This window comes from Opisthocomus hoazin, chromosome Z (genome assembly GCF_030867145.1).
Source record: "Opisthocomus hoazin isolate bOpiHoa1 chromosome Z, bOpiHoa1.hap1, whole genome shotgun sequence".
Taxonomy (NCBI): Eukaryota; Metazoa; Chordata; class Aves; order Opisthocomiformes; family Opisthocomidae; genus Opisthocomus; species Opisthocomus hoazin.
Genome location: NC_134454.1, coordinates 79,483,839 through 79,499,478, shown reverse-complemented (window position 1 = coordinate 79,499,478; position 15,640 = coordinate 79,483,839). Strand labels below are relative to the sequence as shown.

The window sequence follows — 15,640 nt, the reverse complement described above, 5'->3', positions numbered from 1 at the left end:
GGCGGCACCGCGGCCGCCGTCCCGCCAGAAAGGCGGCGGCCGAAGAGGGCCAAACCTCGGCGGGAGGCGAAGCCACCGGGGGGAAGGCCGGGTCCCGGCAGCGCGAACGAGGAGACGACACCGCCCGCCTGGGATCCCACGGCTTTATTTGCAGACACCCGTCCCGCAGCCCCGCAGATCTCCAGTGAGCGTGCCCGGCCTAAGGTAAGCGTTCCGAGGGAGGCCGGGGGAAGAAGGGCCGGCGCCGGGATGGGGAAGCGGGAAGGGAGACGTGCCGAGTGCCGCCCCGCGGCAGGCCCACCCCTCGGGACGGAGCCGGGACCACGGGGCGCGCTGTCCCGCCGACGGCCGTTCTTCCCGCAGAAGACACAGGGACCAGGAACAAAACCGCTCGCAACAGCCGCTCCGGGAGAGACCCGGAGGCTCCAGCACCGACCTCGGCGGGGGACACGCAGGGCAGAGCCAGCCCCGCAGCACGCCAGGCTCCCCACAGAGCCTTGCCTTGGGCCAGCGGGCGCCTTCCTCCGGGCACTCCCCGGGGTTCTACAGCTCTGCTCTAGGCTCAGCGGCACGCTTCCCAGGTCGCCAGACCTCGGACCAACTCTAACTCCGTCCTCCCCAGCACGCTCAGGAGAACGTCAGCCAAATAATCTTGAGGGCAGCTGGGGAAGGCTGGCAAAGACGGAAGCAATGAAAGAAAGCAAAATCATCTCCAGCCCTTGGAAAACTCGTCTCGATTCGGAATTCTTTGGTGCAGTAGCCAGCCCGCCTCGGCCACGCAGCCAGCCCTCCTTGGCACCTGCGCAGTGACAGGAAGGTCCTTGCAGCTTTGTTACTGCGAGTTTTGCTCAGTCTCCGGTGAAGTAAGCGCGCGTGTTGTCATGGTGCTGCAGCTCCGCTGTCCCCTCTGCTCTGCCCCAGCCGCCCGGGGCCACGATCCTACAGCCCCAGCAGCAAGGCAGAGAGAGGGGTGGTATGGGGCGATGAGGAGAGGATGCCCACGCGCTGTCCGAGCGCTCTGACCGTGAGCAAGGGGCACGGGATGGCTCAGCAGCACGATGGCGGCCTTTGAAACAGGAACTAATCCCAGAGATGAGAGACAGCAAAGCCCAGGGGCCTGGGTGGCAGCCATGGGGATGTCAGAGGCCAGTCCTACATCAGCAACCATCAGGACTTCTGCCAGCACAAACACAGCCAGGCAGCAAGCTCCTGACCAGGTCACGGGGTTACAGCAAGACCTATTCGGGCTCCAGCCTCGGGGTTTAGCAACATGCGTTACCCAGACTAACATCACGCCAAATGAAAACTCACTGGGTGGCTGCTACCTCCATCCCCTTCCTCCTCTCCACACCATTGCACCCCTCAGCACCAAGAACCACCTGGCTACCCTGCAGAATCACAGAACGTTTGGGGTTGGCAGGGACCTCTGTGGGTCATCCAGTCCAAACCCCCTGCCGAAGCAGGGTCACCTACAGCAGGCTGCACAGGACCTTGTCCAGGCAGGTATTGAGTATCTCCAGAGGAGACTCCACAACCTCCCTGGGCTGTGGGCTCCCTGGCCCTGTTCCAGGGCTCCGTCTCCCTCAGAGGGAAGTTCTTCCTCATGTTCAGATGGAACTTCCTCTGCTTCAGTTTGTGCCCGTTGCCCCTTGTCCTGTCACTGGGCACCACTGAAAGGAGCCTGGCCCCATCCTCCTGACACCCACCCTTCAGATATTTATAAACATTTATAAGGTCCCCTCTCAGCCTTCTATTCTTCAGGCTGAACAAGCCCAGCTCCCTCAGCCTTTCCTCGTAGGACAGATGCTCCAGTCCCCTCATCATCCTCGTAGCCCTCCGCTGGACTCCCTCCAGTAGCTCCTCATTTTTCCGGAACTGGGGAGCCCAGAACTGGACACAGGACTCCAGAAGGGGCCTCACCAGGGCAGTGTAGAGGGGAAGGAGAACCTCCCTCGACCTGCTGGGCACACTCTTCTTGATGCACCCCAGGATACCATTGGCCTTCTTGGCAGCCAGGGCACACTGCTAGCTCATGGTCAACCTGCCGTCCACCAGCACTCCCACAGTATACAGCAAGTAACCTATTTTTAAGGGTGGGATTGCTTCAGCCCATCTAATTGTGGGCCGATGTGTTCCTGCCCCCTCCAGCCTCCCCCCGCTGCATGTTGCTGCCCCTTGCCTTGCACCAGCACTGGTGTGCACGCAGCCATGTAGCGAGGCAGCCCGGGGAGTCACACCAGCTAGAAACCACTCCCTGGTAGTGCTGGGTGATATTTAAGCGGGACAGGCCCACAGGACCGGGGAGATGCGAGGCTGAGATGGGAGAACACAGCCAGCAGGTCAGGAGGAGGCCAGGCAATGGAAACCCAAAATTCGAGCAGTTTAAGCCTCCCTGGAACTGCAACCTAACACCCAAGCAAGCATTTTGCAGGAGTAAAATACAAAACTAAACCTGGCCTCAGAAGCCATTTTCCACAGCAACTGGACATTTGGGCATAATGGCAAGAACTGAAATAATGAGAGAGGTGACAAGACACTTTGCCCAGGACTCTGAGGGCAGAGGAGAGCCTGGAGTTATGCTAGCAGTCTGCAGTGAGGAACTCAAACACGGGCAGTCACGGTGTGTGAGTTAACAAACAGGCGGGATCAGAACAAAAATCAATGCAGCAATCCCAGGCAAGCATCCTCAGCTCTTTCCAGGAGGGAAACAGATGGAAGGTTGCACAGCACCAAGTAACGCCACAGCGCGGTTCAGGGCAGTATGGAATCCCAGCTCCCACCAAAACTGCAAGGGAAACTCAGCTGGGATGTGGCCAGGCACCACGGTCACTGTCCTCTACCTCTGCCAGTAAAGAAAGAAAATACATCTGCTGGCTGCAAGCAGTCAGGGGTGGGTTTGGTGCAGCTCACTTGCCGCATGAAGTCTCACGCAGAACACCAAGGTCGAGAGGGAGATAAGCATCAAATGTGGGACCACAGACGCCATCCGCTGCAGCGCCTGGGGACCCCTCATGGTGACACAACCCCCAGCACACACACAGACACCAGTGAGGTAAGCCACCTCCCAGCAGAGTTGTCACTTGCTCAGGGCTTTTCAGCAGCTGTTCCCGGGCACCGGAGCTCCCAGCAAGGCCACTCCTGCAGCTGGGACAGCTGCTCCAGACTCCCCTTTCCTCCTGATCAGACCCAACACGGGGATGAGCCAATGTTCTGTCACTATCTCCTGCTGCTTCTCAACTGCTTACCATCAATAGCTGGCCTCCAGCAGCACACGCTGAGGAAGGGATCGGGAGCCCCAGCTGCTACGGCCCAGCCCACGGGGACACTGACAAGCTGAGACCCCAAGTGGAGAGCTTCTTGGTCACAGACACAGTTCTCCCTCCTGCCACCCCTGCCAACAAGCTAAGGCTGCTTCAGGCTGGATGAGACAGCCCAGAGTGCTCCCCGCTGCCTTTCCTGGGGCTGAGGAAGACAGGGAAAACGGGAGCGGGTGTGAGGCCAGAGAGGCCTCACTACAGAGCAACCAACTGACTTTACAGAGGAGCAGCTGCCACCAAGACCTCAGGAACTGCCTGCATGCGTAACCACACGCACTTTGATACCAGTGTGAAAATGGAGCACACGAAGAGAAGTAGTGGCTGCAGGACCTTCCCTCTGCTTCCTCCCTCCCTCACCTCCTCAGCAGACCCCTTCCCTTGAGTCACGGTCTCTGTGCAGGCAGGGTGACACCTTACTGGCCGCTGAAGCCGAACAGCTGCACAGTGGGGACAGTTGTCAGTACAGTAGCAGCAAGACCCCCGGCTGGTGTTTCTCCAGAGGAGCAATTCAGGACTTTTGCTTCTTGGGCTGCTGCAGCAGAGTCCTCCTGCTGCCAGCGAACTCCCAGCAAGAGCTCTGACCTCCACTGCTGAGAAACACCACCGCAACGAGCGGGGAACAGCTGGCTCCATTCCTTTTGTGCAGCGCTGAGGCAGGGAGCTGGGGACAATCCCTGATTGCTGTCGGCAGGCACTCGTTGCTCGTGGCTTGCGTATCCTTCCTGGCCCACGTGAAGCAGGGAGACAACCACAGCCTCGGCCAACGAGCAGGTCAGGGTCCCCACATCTCCAGCGCTACCTGAGCTGAAGCTGGCTGAACCAGGTGCTGACGGCACAGTCCACACGCATCACCAGGGAGATACCCAGCAGGAGGCAGATGCTGCTCACCACGAAGCCCAGCGACTCAAACAGGAACCTGCAGGCACAACAGACGCGGTAAGGACATCACAGCCAGCACGCCTGCAAGGACAGGCCGCTGCCCTCACTCCCAGCAGACTGATTTTCCTGACAGTGAGAGGCTGGTAGCACCTCAGATCCTAAAAACTGAATTACATTCACTCCCCAGCAGCTGCTGCCTGCAACCTGGAAGCCAAGCACACCTCTGGTTTAGAGGCCATCCAGGACAACACCCAGGTGGGATCTTGAATCCCTTGCAGGCCAAGGCCACCCCACAACTCCTACTAGGTCAAAGTTTTGCTAGTTTACCATTTATGGGTTTACCATTTCTAGGCTGGTATCCCTACCTTCAGCTCTCTGCCCTCAATATTCTTAGTTTCCAGGTGGGCTCCATATGTCCTTGGAAATCAAGATAAGGAGACCCTTCTAGGCTCTAGCTCAAGTCCAGCTTCTGAACTTGAAGCAGGAATTAGTTAAGACCAGTCCCACAGGCTCTACTAGGTACGAAGTCAGAAGATTGATCACAGGGTCTCTTAAAACATTACTGTCTACGAACTCTAGTCAAGATGCCAGGGCTGTTAGCCCTAACCCAGCACCAGAGCAACTCCTGGGACTTACTTTGGAGCAAAGACCTTCCAGACCATGAGGTGCCTCCTGAGGATCATAGCTGCACAAACGCATGCCAGAAGCTGTGGGGCAGAGCAGGAAAAACAAGTTACAGGTGAGTTTGGAGAGACCTTCTGGGCACTAGGTTCATCCCTGAAGGTGGTACTAAACTGCACACATCTGAGAGGCCGGTAGAACACATGCCAGAAATAAGAATGCCTAAGAGGATTCCCTTCCCTCACGTCCTCAAGTCAGGAAACACAAACAGCTTGGGGTACATGCAGGCCTTCCTGGGGCCAGGCTGGGACAGCCCAGAGAAGAGCGCAAATTGTGGCTAACCAGATCTAATATTTCACTGGGAGTAGCACTCCCGCACTCCCCCTCCCCTGCACTGTCTCTGGTCTGACCACAAAGAAGAATGATTTGGAGGGCTACGCCCCAGAAAGCTATTTACTTCTCTCATGGGATTAGATTTCTGATGTTTAGCTCCCTACATCATCACAGCGCAGGACCAGATGAAAGCCAGAGCTGGTGCAAAATACATAGGCATGGTCAGGAGGAGCGGGAGCAGGACTACAACCCTGTCATTTCTGGACAGATGTTGCCACTCTGGGCAGATTAGTATGAAAAGCAGCCTAATCCATACTGCAGCCTAATCCATACTGCAGCTTCCGTGCTGAAGCCCTTCCCAATGCTTATCTGTGCCCTGGCTGACCCCTTTCTCTCATCAGAGTGGCCCATGGCTCTCAGGGCACACCAGTCTCCTCTTGGACAGCCTTCCCTACAGCCACCTTGCCTCCACCGTACCTGTGTCCCAAGGACAAAGAGGTACTTCAGCCCCAGCTGCAGCAGAGCAGTGGAGAACTTCTCCGGGGATTCCCGCAGCCTCATCTCCATCATGTGCTCCTCCACCTCCTGCAGCTCCTCCTGCGGCTCCTTCTTCAGCTTCCTCTTTGGCGAGTTGGGCATCTCACACACAAAGGGCCAAAGCAGGAGCAGAGGGCAGCCGACTACCTCAAGGACAAAGGCACATGAAGTTACTGGAGGCCACGAGGTGAGGAGCAGTCTAGGGTCTGCCACCTTGCCCTGCATGTCCAGGACGCCTATACCCCAGCTCCAGTTTGCTGGTCAGCCACAACTGCATGGAGGCTGCAGGCCACGGGCAGCTCTGTGGCCCTGGCAGGGCACGGCACGGATGCTGCTGTTCAACTGGTGCCAGAGCCTTCACCACCTCGTGCTCAGCCTGCAGGCCTCCAAACAAGGCAAAGCAATGAGCCATGTCTGCTCAGGCTCAACAGCCCAGGAAGAAATTGATTTACCTGCAAAGAGGATATGGGAGGCAAAGGTGTTGGCGCCCACCAAGACAGCAGGCAGGAGGTTCGTGCTGTGGTCAAGATGGAAGCCCACAAAAGCTGCATTCCAGTGGATGGCTGGGAAGATGGGCTGGTGGCCTGTGGAATAGAAGAACTGGGAAGCAGCAAGGAGCCAGGAGATGACTGCGTACCAGGGCACCGAGAAAGGCTCTGAGAGATTTCAAAAAAAAAAAGACAGGGAGAGAGAGAGAGAGAGAGACAGAGAGAGATCAGCATCAAGGAACAAGACAGATCCACTGTCAAAAAAAGCCTGTCAGGTTTTCTTCCAGGTTCCCTTTCCACACTCTCTCTTCTGACAGACAGAAATGTCAGGCTCCCACCAGAGGACAAGCCGAGGGGCCAGGCATTCCCTCTGCTGCCTGCCCTGCTACCAGACTCCATCAGCAACAGTGTGGTTCAGTGGCCACTCTCACCCTGGGAAGAAGGGATGGGTGCAGAGCCCCCTTCCCTGACCCAAGGGACTCTTCCTCCTCTCATGTTGCATCCTTGCTGCATGCACCTCTCTTCTATTAGAGGATTTAAGCAGCTTTAAAACAGCTAGGAGGATGCCCTGAGGATCAGTGCACCATCATTCCTCAAGAGCAGAGACTGGACCCTACCACTCCCATGGGAAATAAGACCAGGTCACTGCAGACGAGGCCCAGGTCACACATTCAGAGGATGCTCCGCTGAGCCCTCACTCACCAGCGTCTCCAGCAAGGCCCCTGGCACGCGTGTGGATGTGCAGCAGCACGAAGGCCTCCAGGAAGAGGAGCAGGAAGGCGAGACTCAGCCGCTCGCTGTGCAGAAGCATCAAGAGGAAGCCCAGCAGGGTGAGCGCTATGACCAGGGCTGCTGAGTACACGCTGCCCAGCCCGTACGCTGCGACGGTGGCCTTGCAGCTGCCCCGCTCCAGGCTGCTCTTCTGAGACTCCTGCATTCTTTTGTAGATCTGAGGGATGACGTGGAGGAAGTCGACTTCAGAGCTGGGAACCCCCAGGTGGGGGGTGACGATGGATCCTGGCGACTCACGCGTGTCCTTTGCAAACACTGTCATGGGATTGCACAGCAGGAGCAGCAGCCCCATGGACGCTAGTCCGTAGACAGCCCACGGAAAGGCAACAACAGCCACCTGCACCAGCTCCTGCAGCTTGCCGAGAGAGTCATCAGCGCTGGAGGCAACGGCCCAGTAGCAGGCAATGCAGAGGACCAGCAGTGGGAAACCCCAGCGCACAAAGAGCACGAGGGGGTCCGAGCTGTTCAGGTTGCCGTAATGTCGCAGCCAGCTGCGCACTGCATAGACCAGCCCAGCCAGCAAGGCCACGCACAGGAGGTAGAAGAGGTTCTTGGCCCTCGTGTTTCTCAGGCTGGCAAGCGGGGAGAGGAAAAGAGAGGGCCGGCACTGAGGGATCTCTTCACGGCACTGGTGGAAGAAACTGGAGAGGCGCACGCAGACCAGAAGCATGGCCACGAGGCAGAGCAGGTACCAGATCTCCCTCCGGTAAGAAGAAAAGCCAAGGAGCTGCTGCTTGGGGCCTTCTGGCACCGTCAGGCGACCATCCCAGTGGAGCTTCCCTACTAGCAACACCACCAGCGAGGCCAGCAGGAACGGGGCCACCCGGGCCTCAGCCACCACAAAGCTATCGGAGAACACAGCTCCGCAGCGGAAGAGCAGAATGCCCATGGGGAAGGCCAGCCCCAGCCACGCTCGCAGCCTCTGCCTCAGGCCAACACTGGCCAAGGGTGGCTGACCGCCCACCAAACGGGCTCGCTTCGGATGCCGGCCCCACCAGTGCCAGAAAAAAACCAGCTGAGAAGCTGCGGCTGCCCATGACAACACCAGGAGGAGATCCAGCCCCTCCTGGGTGAACACACGGGCCAGCCCAAGCAGAACAGCCACTACCAAGCCCCAAAGCAGTGGGTACAGGAGGCAGCTGCGATAGAAAGAGTCCGACACTGTGACCAGCTCTGAGGCCATGTAGCAGAGCAAGCAGGAAGCAGCGATGAGGGTGCAACCCCCCACCATACGCAGGGGATGGAAGCGGGCCCAGGACTGGGTGCAGACAGCCCGTGCTTCCCGCAGGTAGAGCTGGAAGCGACCGATGAGGCTTCCCAGCCTGGACTCCAGCTGTGGAGGCACCGGCGTCGCTCCCTGCACCTGGGCCAAGAGCCGAGTGTGCTCATCCACGGCGCTGGAGAAGAGCTCCTGCAGGCGCTGGAGCTGCTCCGCTGGCAGGTCCTGAGCCACCAGCGAGTAGGAGTGCAGAAAGCGGTCCACCTACAGGAGAGGGGACACAGAGTCAGACAGCGGCACCGGGACCACTGGGAATGGGATTCACCGCCATCGCCCTCACTCGGCCTCTTCACAACGGCAACAGCCCCAGTCTGCCAGCCCCTGCCAGGACAGACCCGTCCCCAGCCACATCACCCGGGGCTGGTCACCCACGTTCAGGATGTGACTGGCAGGAAACACAATCCCTCTGCCAAGGTGACATCCCTCTCCAGTGACGGACCCATCCTGACGGCCACCGTGACTCCTCTCAGTCCTTCACCTGCAGGTGCACCTCTGGTAAGGTTGTGCAGCACTAAGGGCTTATACGCAGAGTCTTTGGTAATAATGAGGCAAACTGCACCAGAACTTTGAGTCATTGCTAGCTATTAATCTGCACCTGATGCTGACTTCCACATTGTTTGTCTGAGAACAGACATTGAGTTGAAGAGCATAAAGTGGATCAAACCAAACTGTTTACTCTTCTTCAATACAGACACATTAACCCCCTGTACCATAGGCTAAGGAGATCTTATTCTGCTCCCGACTTCAAGAAGACAGGAACAGAGGCAGCTATGATCCCAAAGTCATAAAAACAGTCTTACAAGGGCATTACCAGGGCAGGCCACCCATACAAACATCCAGCTGCCCAGCAGCATAGATCTGCTCGTGCCCTGAAACACACCAATACCTTCACATGCCTCCCAGTGGCCTCAGAGTGCAGGCAGAATCAGCCCACCCCTGCCCACGAATGGCAAATGCATGCACTGGCTCTCACAGGCCTGCATGACCTCCCTGTATGCAAAAGCTTCTTCACCACCAATGGGATCAAGCCAGAAACCTCCTCAGACAAATGAGTGCAAATATTTAAACAGGCAGGACTGAATAATGCTGATAATTCCTAACAGATGATGACCGATATCCTCAGTGACTAACGGACAGTAAGGTGCATTATCATCTTTAAAGGACAAAGTGCTCTGCTGCTCTATAAATGCACAGCACAGACGCTGAACATTTCTGTCTTCCCATCAGCAGTCGTGTCCCCTCCAGCTCCTCACTGACTTGCACCAGTGGTCTCCAACTGGCACATCACGGGCTGCTTCCAGGCAACCAGGCCCAAAACAGGACGTGGTCTTGTTCGGCTTCTTCCTTGAGAAGGCCAGGGGTACAGCAAGGAGCTGGCTGGGGGCTGGAGGAGCTATTCCTGCTCTCCCAGCAATCCAGGGGTCCCTCAAAGGCAGGGCGGCCCTTAGCTAAGACACACGCCTTGCAACATGTGAGGCAAACCTGGCTCTGTAGCATGCCCAGAGCCTCAAAAGAAGGCACTCAGGTCCTCCGCAGAGGCTCTGGCTTGCCCTGGCACGTGGCCTCCTCCATTGCCCGGGCTTCTTTTATACCGGGTACAGTCTCTTTAATTCAAATGTTGTCATTCAGCTCTTGAGGTTCTGCATTTCGTTGCACTTAGTGTAAACTGTTCCTTCTCTACCCAGCTCTACTGCCACCTGTTACATAGTGTTTCTGTTATGTAGTCTTTTGTTACTGATTTCCCTCTGTCACTGATCTAGAATAGCTTTTTGGCTCACACCGCTTCTCCTCCAAAACAGAAGCAGCACCAAAACATCCATCTGTACTCCTGAACCTCCATTAACAAGACTTGCCCATAGCTGTCTTCTGAACCAGCCTCCCCACCAGCCTCCCCAATAACCAAATCCACCTCTGACCATCTGAGACAAACCCTTACCCTGCAGTGAATGCCACCTTCCAGGCCAGCATTTCCCACCCCACAGCACTCACTACCAGGCACTAAACAGGTAACTCTCATTCCTGTTTTGGGAAAATGGTGCCACCTTCTACTTTACCTCCAAGGAGGTAACTCTTCAAAATAAGTTCCCCACGAAAATAACACCACGTCAGCACCCCACCTCCAGCAAACAAGAGGTTTGTGCTTAGAAAGCCTTTCTTCCTCCTTGCTAGTTCATCGGGTGGCCTAGTGTAGGCCGTACCTGCTTGGCGTTGATGTGATAGACCGAGAGCTGCTGCAAGGCTGCAGACACAGCATCGCCGTCCCCGGAGAACAGCTCAGCCATCACCTCCCCGATGTTACTGTAGGGGATGGGCACACCCAGCAGCAGGGCCACAGTGGGCACCAGGTTCACCTGGGGAACAGCTTCAGGCTCCTGGAGAGACAGGGGAAGAACTGGAAATTCAGAAAGAACACAGCAACGTGCCTTTTCACTCAGGCTAGAGGACGGTGGGGAAGACACCCCTGTTCAGAGGGGAGCCTGGGGAAGCCAGGAGGGGGTAAAACACAGGCGAAAGCAGAGGCACAGCTCAGCTCTCCCCGAGCGCCCTGAGGAGGGTAGGATGCCTGCTGGGAGCTGCAGGCGCTTGGGCTTGGCTCTGGCTGTCTAACAGCTCACCTGGCCCCACTCAAACACCCCGCTGAGCTGGAGGGGCCTGAACACGGGTCCCAAACACCTCAGTCACCTGCATCCTGTGTCAGCCTTTCCATTCTTCTCTTAGGAAAGGTGACAGACTCCCCACCCCACTCAGTCTACACAATCCCAATCAAACCGTCACTCTCTGTAAACCCAGGATGCAGTTTTCACCCCAGACGCCACCTCAGGCAGTGACAGCTAAAGATCAGTTTCCTCTCACCTTGGGAGGGCCAGTGCCAAACAGGGGTGTTTTGCTGTACACAAACAGCGCTGCATTCACTTCCTTCTCACTGTCACCACCATGGTCTCCGGTCTCCGTCATGCCGTGGTCCCCAGCCACCAGAAGAAGGGTGTCATTCCCCAGGTGATCCACCAAGGACCTGTCACCAGGATAGGGAAGGTCAGCCCCCACCTGGGCAGAGGCCCGGGTAGCCCAGGCGGGAGAGGACGTGTCCCCACTAAGCCTGCGTGCACCATAGAGGTGCAGCCCACGAAAGGATCTGAGCAAAACTGAGCTCTGACGCAGAGCTGTAACAACTGAGCCAGGGACCAGGGCGATGCATGCTTCAAAACAGAACTGAGAATTCAGAGCCCCGAGACAGAGCGGACTGATCTTGCCTAGATCCCTTGCGGATGGTGGGACAGTCCCCCAGTGACTTCAGGGAACTCGACAAAATGCAATTCAGGGGGAAAGTTCGCAACAGGAACAAATTGCAGGCTGCTCCTATTTAGAACTTGTATGTTGCATCATGTTGTGCAAGAAATCTCCTACTTTTAAGGAAAAAAAGAGGGGATTTGTCCCTGAAAAATAAAGTAAGTATGACGCAATATGTACTGCACTCACAGATGCAGCAGGGCGAGCTACCCGCTCCTTCAAGCAGCAAAAATTAAAGCAGTCCCAGGAGTGGAAAGCAGCAGCATTTTGGTCTGAGGCAAGGCTGCGTGATCAGGATTTCTGGATCCCACTCTGCCCTCTGACACAAAGGTGCCACTCACGAGCCTGTGCAGTGAATGCAGCATTCCCCAGCCAGCGTCCTCCAAGCTTTCCTCAAACATTAGCCAGATCTCAGTGTTTCCACCTTCATTTTAAAGACCGAGAGAGTGAGGCTCAGCTGTACTCCAGCTGCACAGTTTGGTTGAGAACCAAGGCTCTGTGTCCTGGAGACAACCTTACCCCTGAAACCAAACCTCTCATGAACATGTGTCTACGCATCTGAGACTGCCCCACAGCTGGGGTTTCAGCTGCTGCTAGCCAAAGCCATCTTCCATGTAAACAGGCACAGTAAGCATCCCCCGTTGCCCTCTGCATCTGTAAACGCCTTGGGAAGACCCCACCAGCCTGTGTGAAGGAAGAGGCCAGCTGGCAAACCCCACCGCCACACTTATCACCTGAGCATCTCATTCATCTGGGTGAGCTTCTTGGCCATTTCGGGATGGTCAGGTCCATGTTTGTGCCCACAGTGGTCCACGCCAAGGAAGTGAGCAATCAGCACGTCCCATTCACCACCATCCACTGCAGAACAAGAGCAACCTTATCACACACTACTCGGGGATTCGGACAAGGGCTCTGTGCCTGGATCCTCCTGCCAGAGCTTTCTGGTGCCTCTGGAAACTGCTGTTTCTTCCCCATCCTCATCACCCCCAGCTCTCGGGCAGATCAACGCAGAGGCACACTCTTGGTCTGCAGGTGCCTGGCTACAACGCTGTGGCGAGGTCAATGTCTGGCAAGCGCCCCAGTATCCATGGGTTTTGTTCAGCACTCTTCACCAGAGGAATGACCCAACTCAAACTGTCACAAGCTGAGCTACACCAAGGAGATGCTCAGGAAAAAGAGAACCCAGAACTCCAGTTCTCCCTTAAAGATGTTTCAGGTCAGACTCGACAATATGCCCCTCTGCATCTCACCCAGGACATAGGCCCAGCACACCAATGCTGTCCCTAGACAGCAACTGAGAGAAGCCCTGCCAAGAAGGACTTGGGGGTACTGGTGGATGACAAGCCAGACATGACCTGGCAATGTGTGCTTGCAGTCCAGAAAGCCAACAGTATCCTGGGCAGCATCAAGAGAAGCGTGGCCAGCAGGTCGAGGGAGGGGATGCTGCCCCTCTGCTCCGCTCTGGTGAGAGCCCACCCGGAGTCACATCCAGCTCTGGAGCCCCCAGCACAGGACAGACAGGGAGCTGTGGGAGCAGGTCCAGAGGAGGCCACAAAGATGATGCGAGGGCTGGAGCACCTCTGCTGTGAGGAAAGGGTGGGAGAGTTGGGGCTGTTCAGCCTGGAGAAGAGAAGGCTCCAGGGAGACCTTACTGCAGCCTTTCAGTACTTAAAGGCAGCTTCCAAGAAAGGTAGGGACAGCCTTTTTAGCAGGGCCTGTAGCAACAGACAAAGGGGTCATGGTTTTAAACTAAAACAGGGCATATTTAGTCTCAATGTAAGGCAGAAATTTTCTACAGCGAGGGTGGTGAAACACCGGAACAGAGAGGTGGTTGCTGCCCCATCCCTGGAAGTGTTCAAGGCCAGGTTGGACAGGGCTCTGAGAAACGTGATCGAGTTGAAGATGTCCCTGCTCGCTGCAGGGGGTTTGGACAAGATGGCCTTTAAAGGTCTCTCCCAACCAAAACTACTCTATGATTCTATGACACATGAAAACCAACATACTTGGAGGTAAAGTATGCAGCTAAACATACTGCAGCTCCTCCACAAGACACACAGACTTCCCCGTGAAAGCCCACTGCACCCTTAGTTTACTTAGATGCACACACAATAAAAGCAAAGAGCATTCCCCTCGGTCCTAGGACTCATCGAGGAGTCCAAAATCACACAAAATTCACGTCACACTTCACCTTCTTCCGAAGACCAGGAGCCACTGATACTCTGCCGAGGGCAGTGCTGTGCCCCAGCCTCCTGGCTGCACTGCTGGGTATTTCCTACAGCACCGTGTGCCTGCCCGGGCTGCCACGTGTCAAAGTTAAGCTGCTCCTCCTGCTCCACCCTGGCAGTGTATTTTTAGGGTAGATGTAGAAGACTAACCTCGTCCCATCAAGCTACCCCCTTTCTTTGTACAGAAACAGTTTACAGGCCCCGAAAGCTGGAAATCCAGCTAGAGTAATCCCCTGGCAGCAGTGTGTGACTGCCCACTGCCACTCTGTAAGAGAAAAAACTCTTCAGTCCTACCCCAAACTTGCAGCAGGACCCCTGTGTAATGTAAAAGCTTACCCAGGCCCTGGGGGAAGAGCTGCTTACCAGTTGGATAGAGATGCTGCAGGATCCCATTGTCCACAGTGTGAAGATCCTTCACGTTAAAAGAAGGGAAGAAATACGAGCGGAAGAACTTCTTTGGGAAGAGTCCTTCCCAAGTGTCATCACCCATGAAGACCACTCTCCTTCCTGAGGCAGCGAGAAAGGAATTAATGTGAGCAGGGATCTCACCTGAGTCCTGCCTCCTCCCAGGCACTTGTGCCGCCCTGAGCCCTGGAAGGAAATCTCTCTGGGTAACACAAGACTGTGTCCTGTCCCCTTCCCTCTACGCCCATCATCCCACCCTAACAAGCCCTTTATAGCTGCACTAAGCACACCCCAGCAGCAGCAAACTACACAGAAAATGCGATGAGGTCGCTGCCTAACAGCCGCAGGCAGCTGGCCAGGCCTGAGGCACGAGCGACAGCCCCACAGCACGCCGGGCACCAGCCGCTCCCTCGCCGTGTGCCTGACCTGAACGCAAACACAGCACGACTGACTGCCCTTGGCTTCGTACGATTCCTGGCGGTGACCTTGTGACAGCTGCCATCAGTACAGCCACTTTCACCTCCTTTCTCTTTCTCTCTGAAGACGAGGAAGCCACGGTCCCAGGTACTCCCTATTCCCAGTAAGAAACAGAGAAACCCTGCCCACACGACCACGCTGCCTGACACAAATCCCATCTGAGCAGCACAGAAGAGTCACCCGACAGCGCGCAGGTTCCCTCCCCGGGGGGAGTGCAGCAAAGCTCCCGCGTGAGCCCCAACCGACGGCGTGCCTGTCCCAGAGGGACGCTGCCCCAGCCCACCCACCGTTCTCCACCAGCTGTGCCAGCAGGTTGTCCTCCTCGATGGCGTAGGTGGCGAAGTTGCTGCCCACATCGATGAAGGTGGGCAGCGAGCCGGTCGTGAGGCCCTTGATGCGCTGCATGGTGGCGGTGGGAGGATCGGCTCGGAAGCGGTAAAGGCGGGCGTGGCGGGGCTGCGAGGCGGCGAGGTGGTGCAGGAAGCTCAGCTTGTTCTCGTAGGGCAGCGGGCTGGCCTTGGCCGGGTTGAAGAGGGCGAACTCGTAGCGGAGGGCGTCGATGATGACGAGCACGGCCTTGGCGAAGCGGCGGGGCGCCCAGCAGGAGCCCGGCGGGAGGCCCCGGCCCTCCCAGGGCGGCGGAGCCAGCGGGTCGGAGCAGGCGCTGCTTCGGGGCAGCTCGACGCGGGTGAGCAGGAACCCGCTGGTGAAGAGCCCGATGCCGGCGAAGAACAGGCAGCAGGCCCAGGCCAGGAAGAGCAGCACCGGCCACCGCCGCATCCTGCGGGGAAGCACCGCCACCGTCAGCCCTCCCCCCGGGCCCCACGTCGCTCGGCCGCCCCCCGGGCCGCCGCCCGACCCCCCGCCTCCGCCCTCCGCCCCGGCGCCCCCCGCTCCCGCCCGACCTGCGGGCCCGCCGCGCCTGCCGCCCCCGCCTGCTCCCGGAAGCGCCGCCCTAGAGCGGCGGCGCGGAGAGCGGCGGGGTAGGCAGCGCCCCCT

The 15,640-nt window shown here is 57.2% G+C and overlaps 1 protein-coding gene across 2 annotated transcripts; it reads right to left on the bottom strand.

Moving 5' to 3' along the window:
• Positions 1–142: 142 nt before the first annotated feature.
• PIGO (phosphatidylinositol glycan anchor biosynthesis class O) lies at positions 143–15,589 on the bottom strand. Of its 2 annotated transcripts, XM_075411100.1 has the most exons (12): positions 15,547–15,589; positions 14,929–15,422; positions 14,123–14,266; positions 12,269–12,392; positions 11,100–11,259; positions 10,445–10,618; positions 6,878–8,450; positions 6,140–6,343; positions 5,628–5,830; positions 4,833–4,903; positions 4,117–4,233; positions 143–3,907 (listed from the first exon to the last, which is right to left on the bottom strand). In XM_075411100.1, exons 2-12 carry the CDS (start codon positions 15,419–15,421, stop codon positions 3,826–3,828), a joined length of 3,345 nt encoding a protein of 1,114 aa, XP_075267215.1. In that variant the 5' UTR covers position 15,422; positions 15,547–15,589; the 3' UTR covers positions 143–3,825. The 2 variants fall into 2 exon arrangements, with proteins under 2 accessions (XP_075267215.1, XP_075267214.1); XM_075411099.1 differs by lacking the exon at positions 143–3,907 and having other exon boundaries at positions 4,004–4,233.
• Positions 15,590–15,640: the final 51 nt, after the last annotated feature.

Excerpts from the sequence above, each read along its gene's own strand:
- PIGO (XM_075411100.1), bottom strand. The coding sequence starts at position 15,421 with ATGCGGCGGTGGCCGGTGCTGCTCTTCCTGGCCTGGGCCTGCTGCCTG. Across the intron at positions 6,344-6,877 it reads GGGCCTTGCTGGAGACGCTG|AGCCTTTCTCGGTGCCCTGG; the intron begins GTGAGTGAGGGC and ends GAAATCTCTCAG. Across the intron at positions 5,831-6,139 it reads CTCCCATATCCTCTTTGCAG|TCGGCTGCCCTCTGCTCCTG; the intron begins GTAAATCAATTT and ends TCCTTGAGGTAG.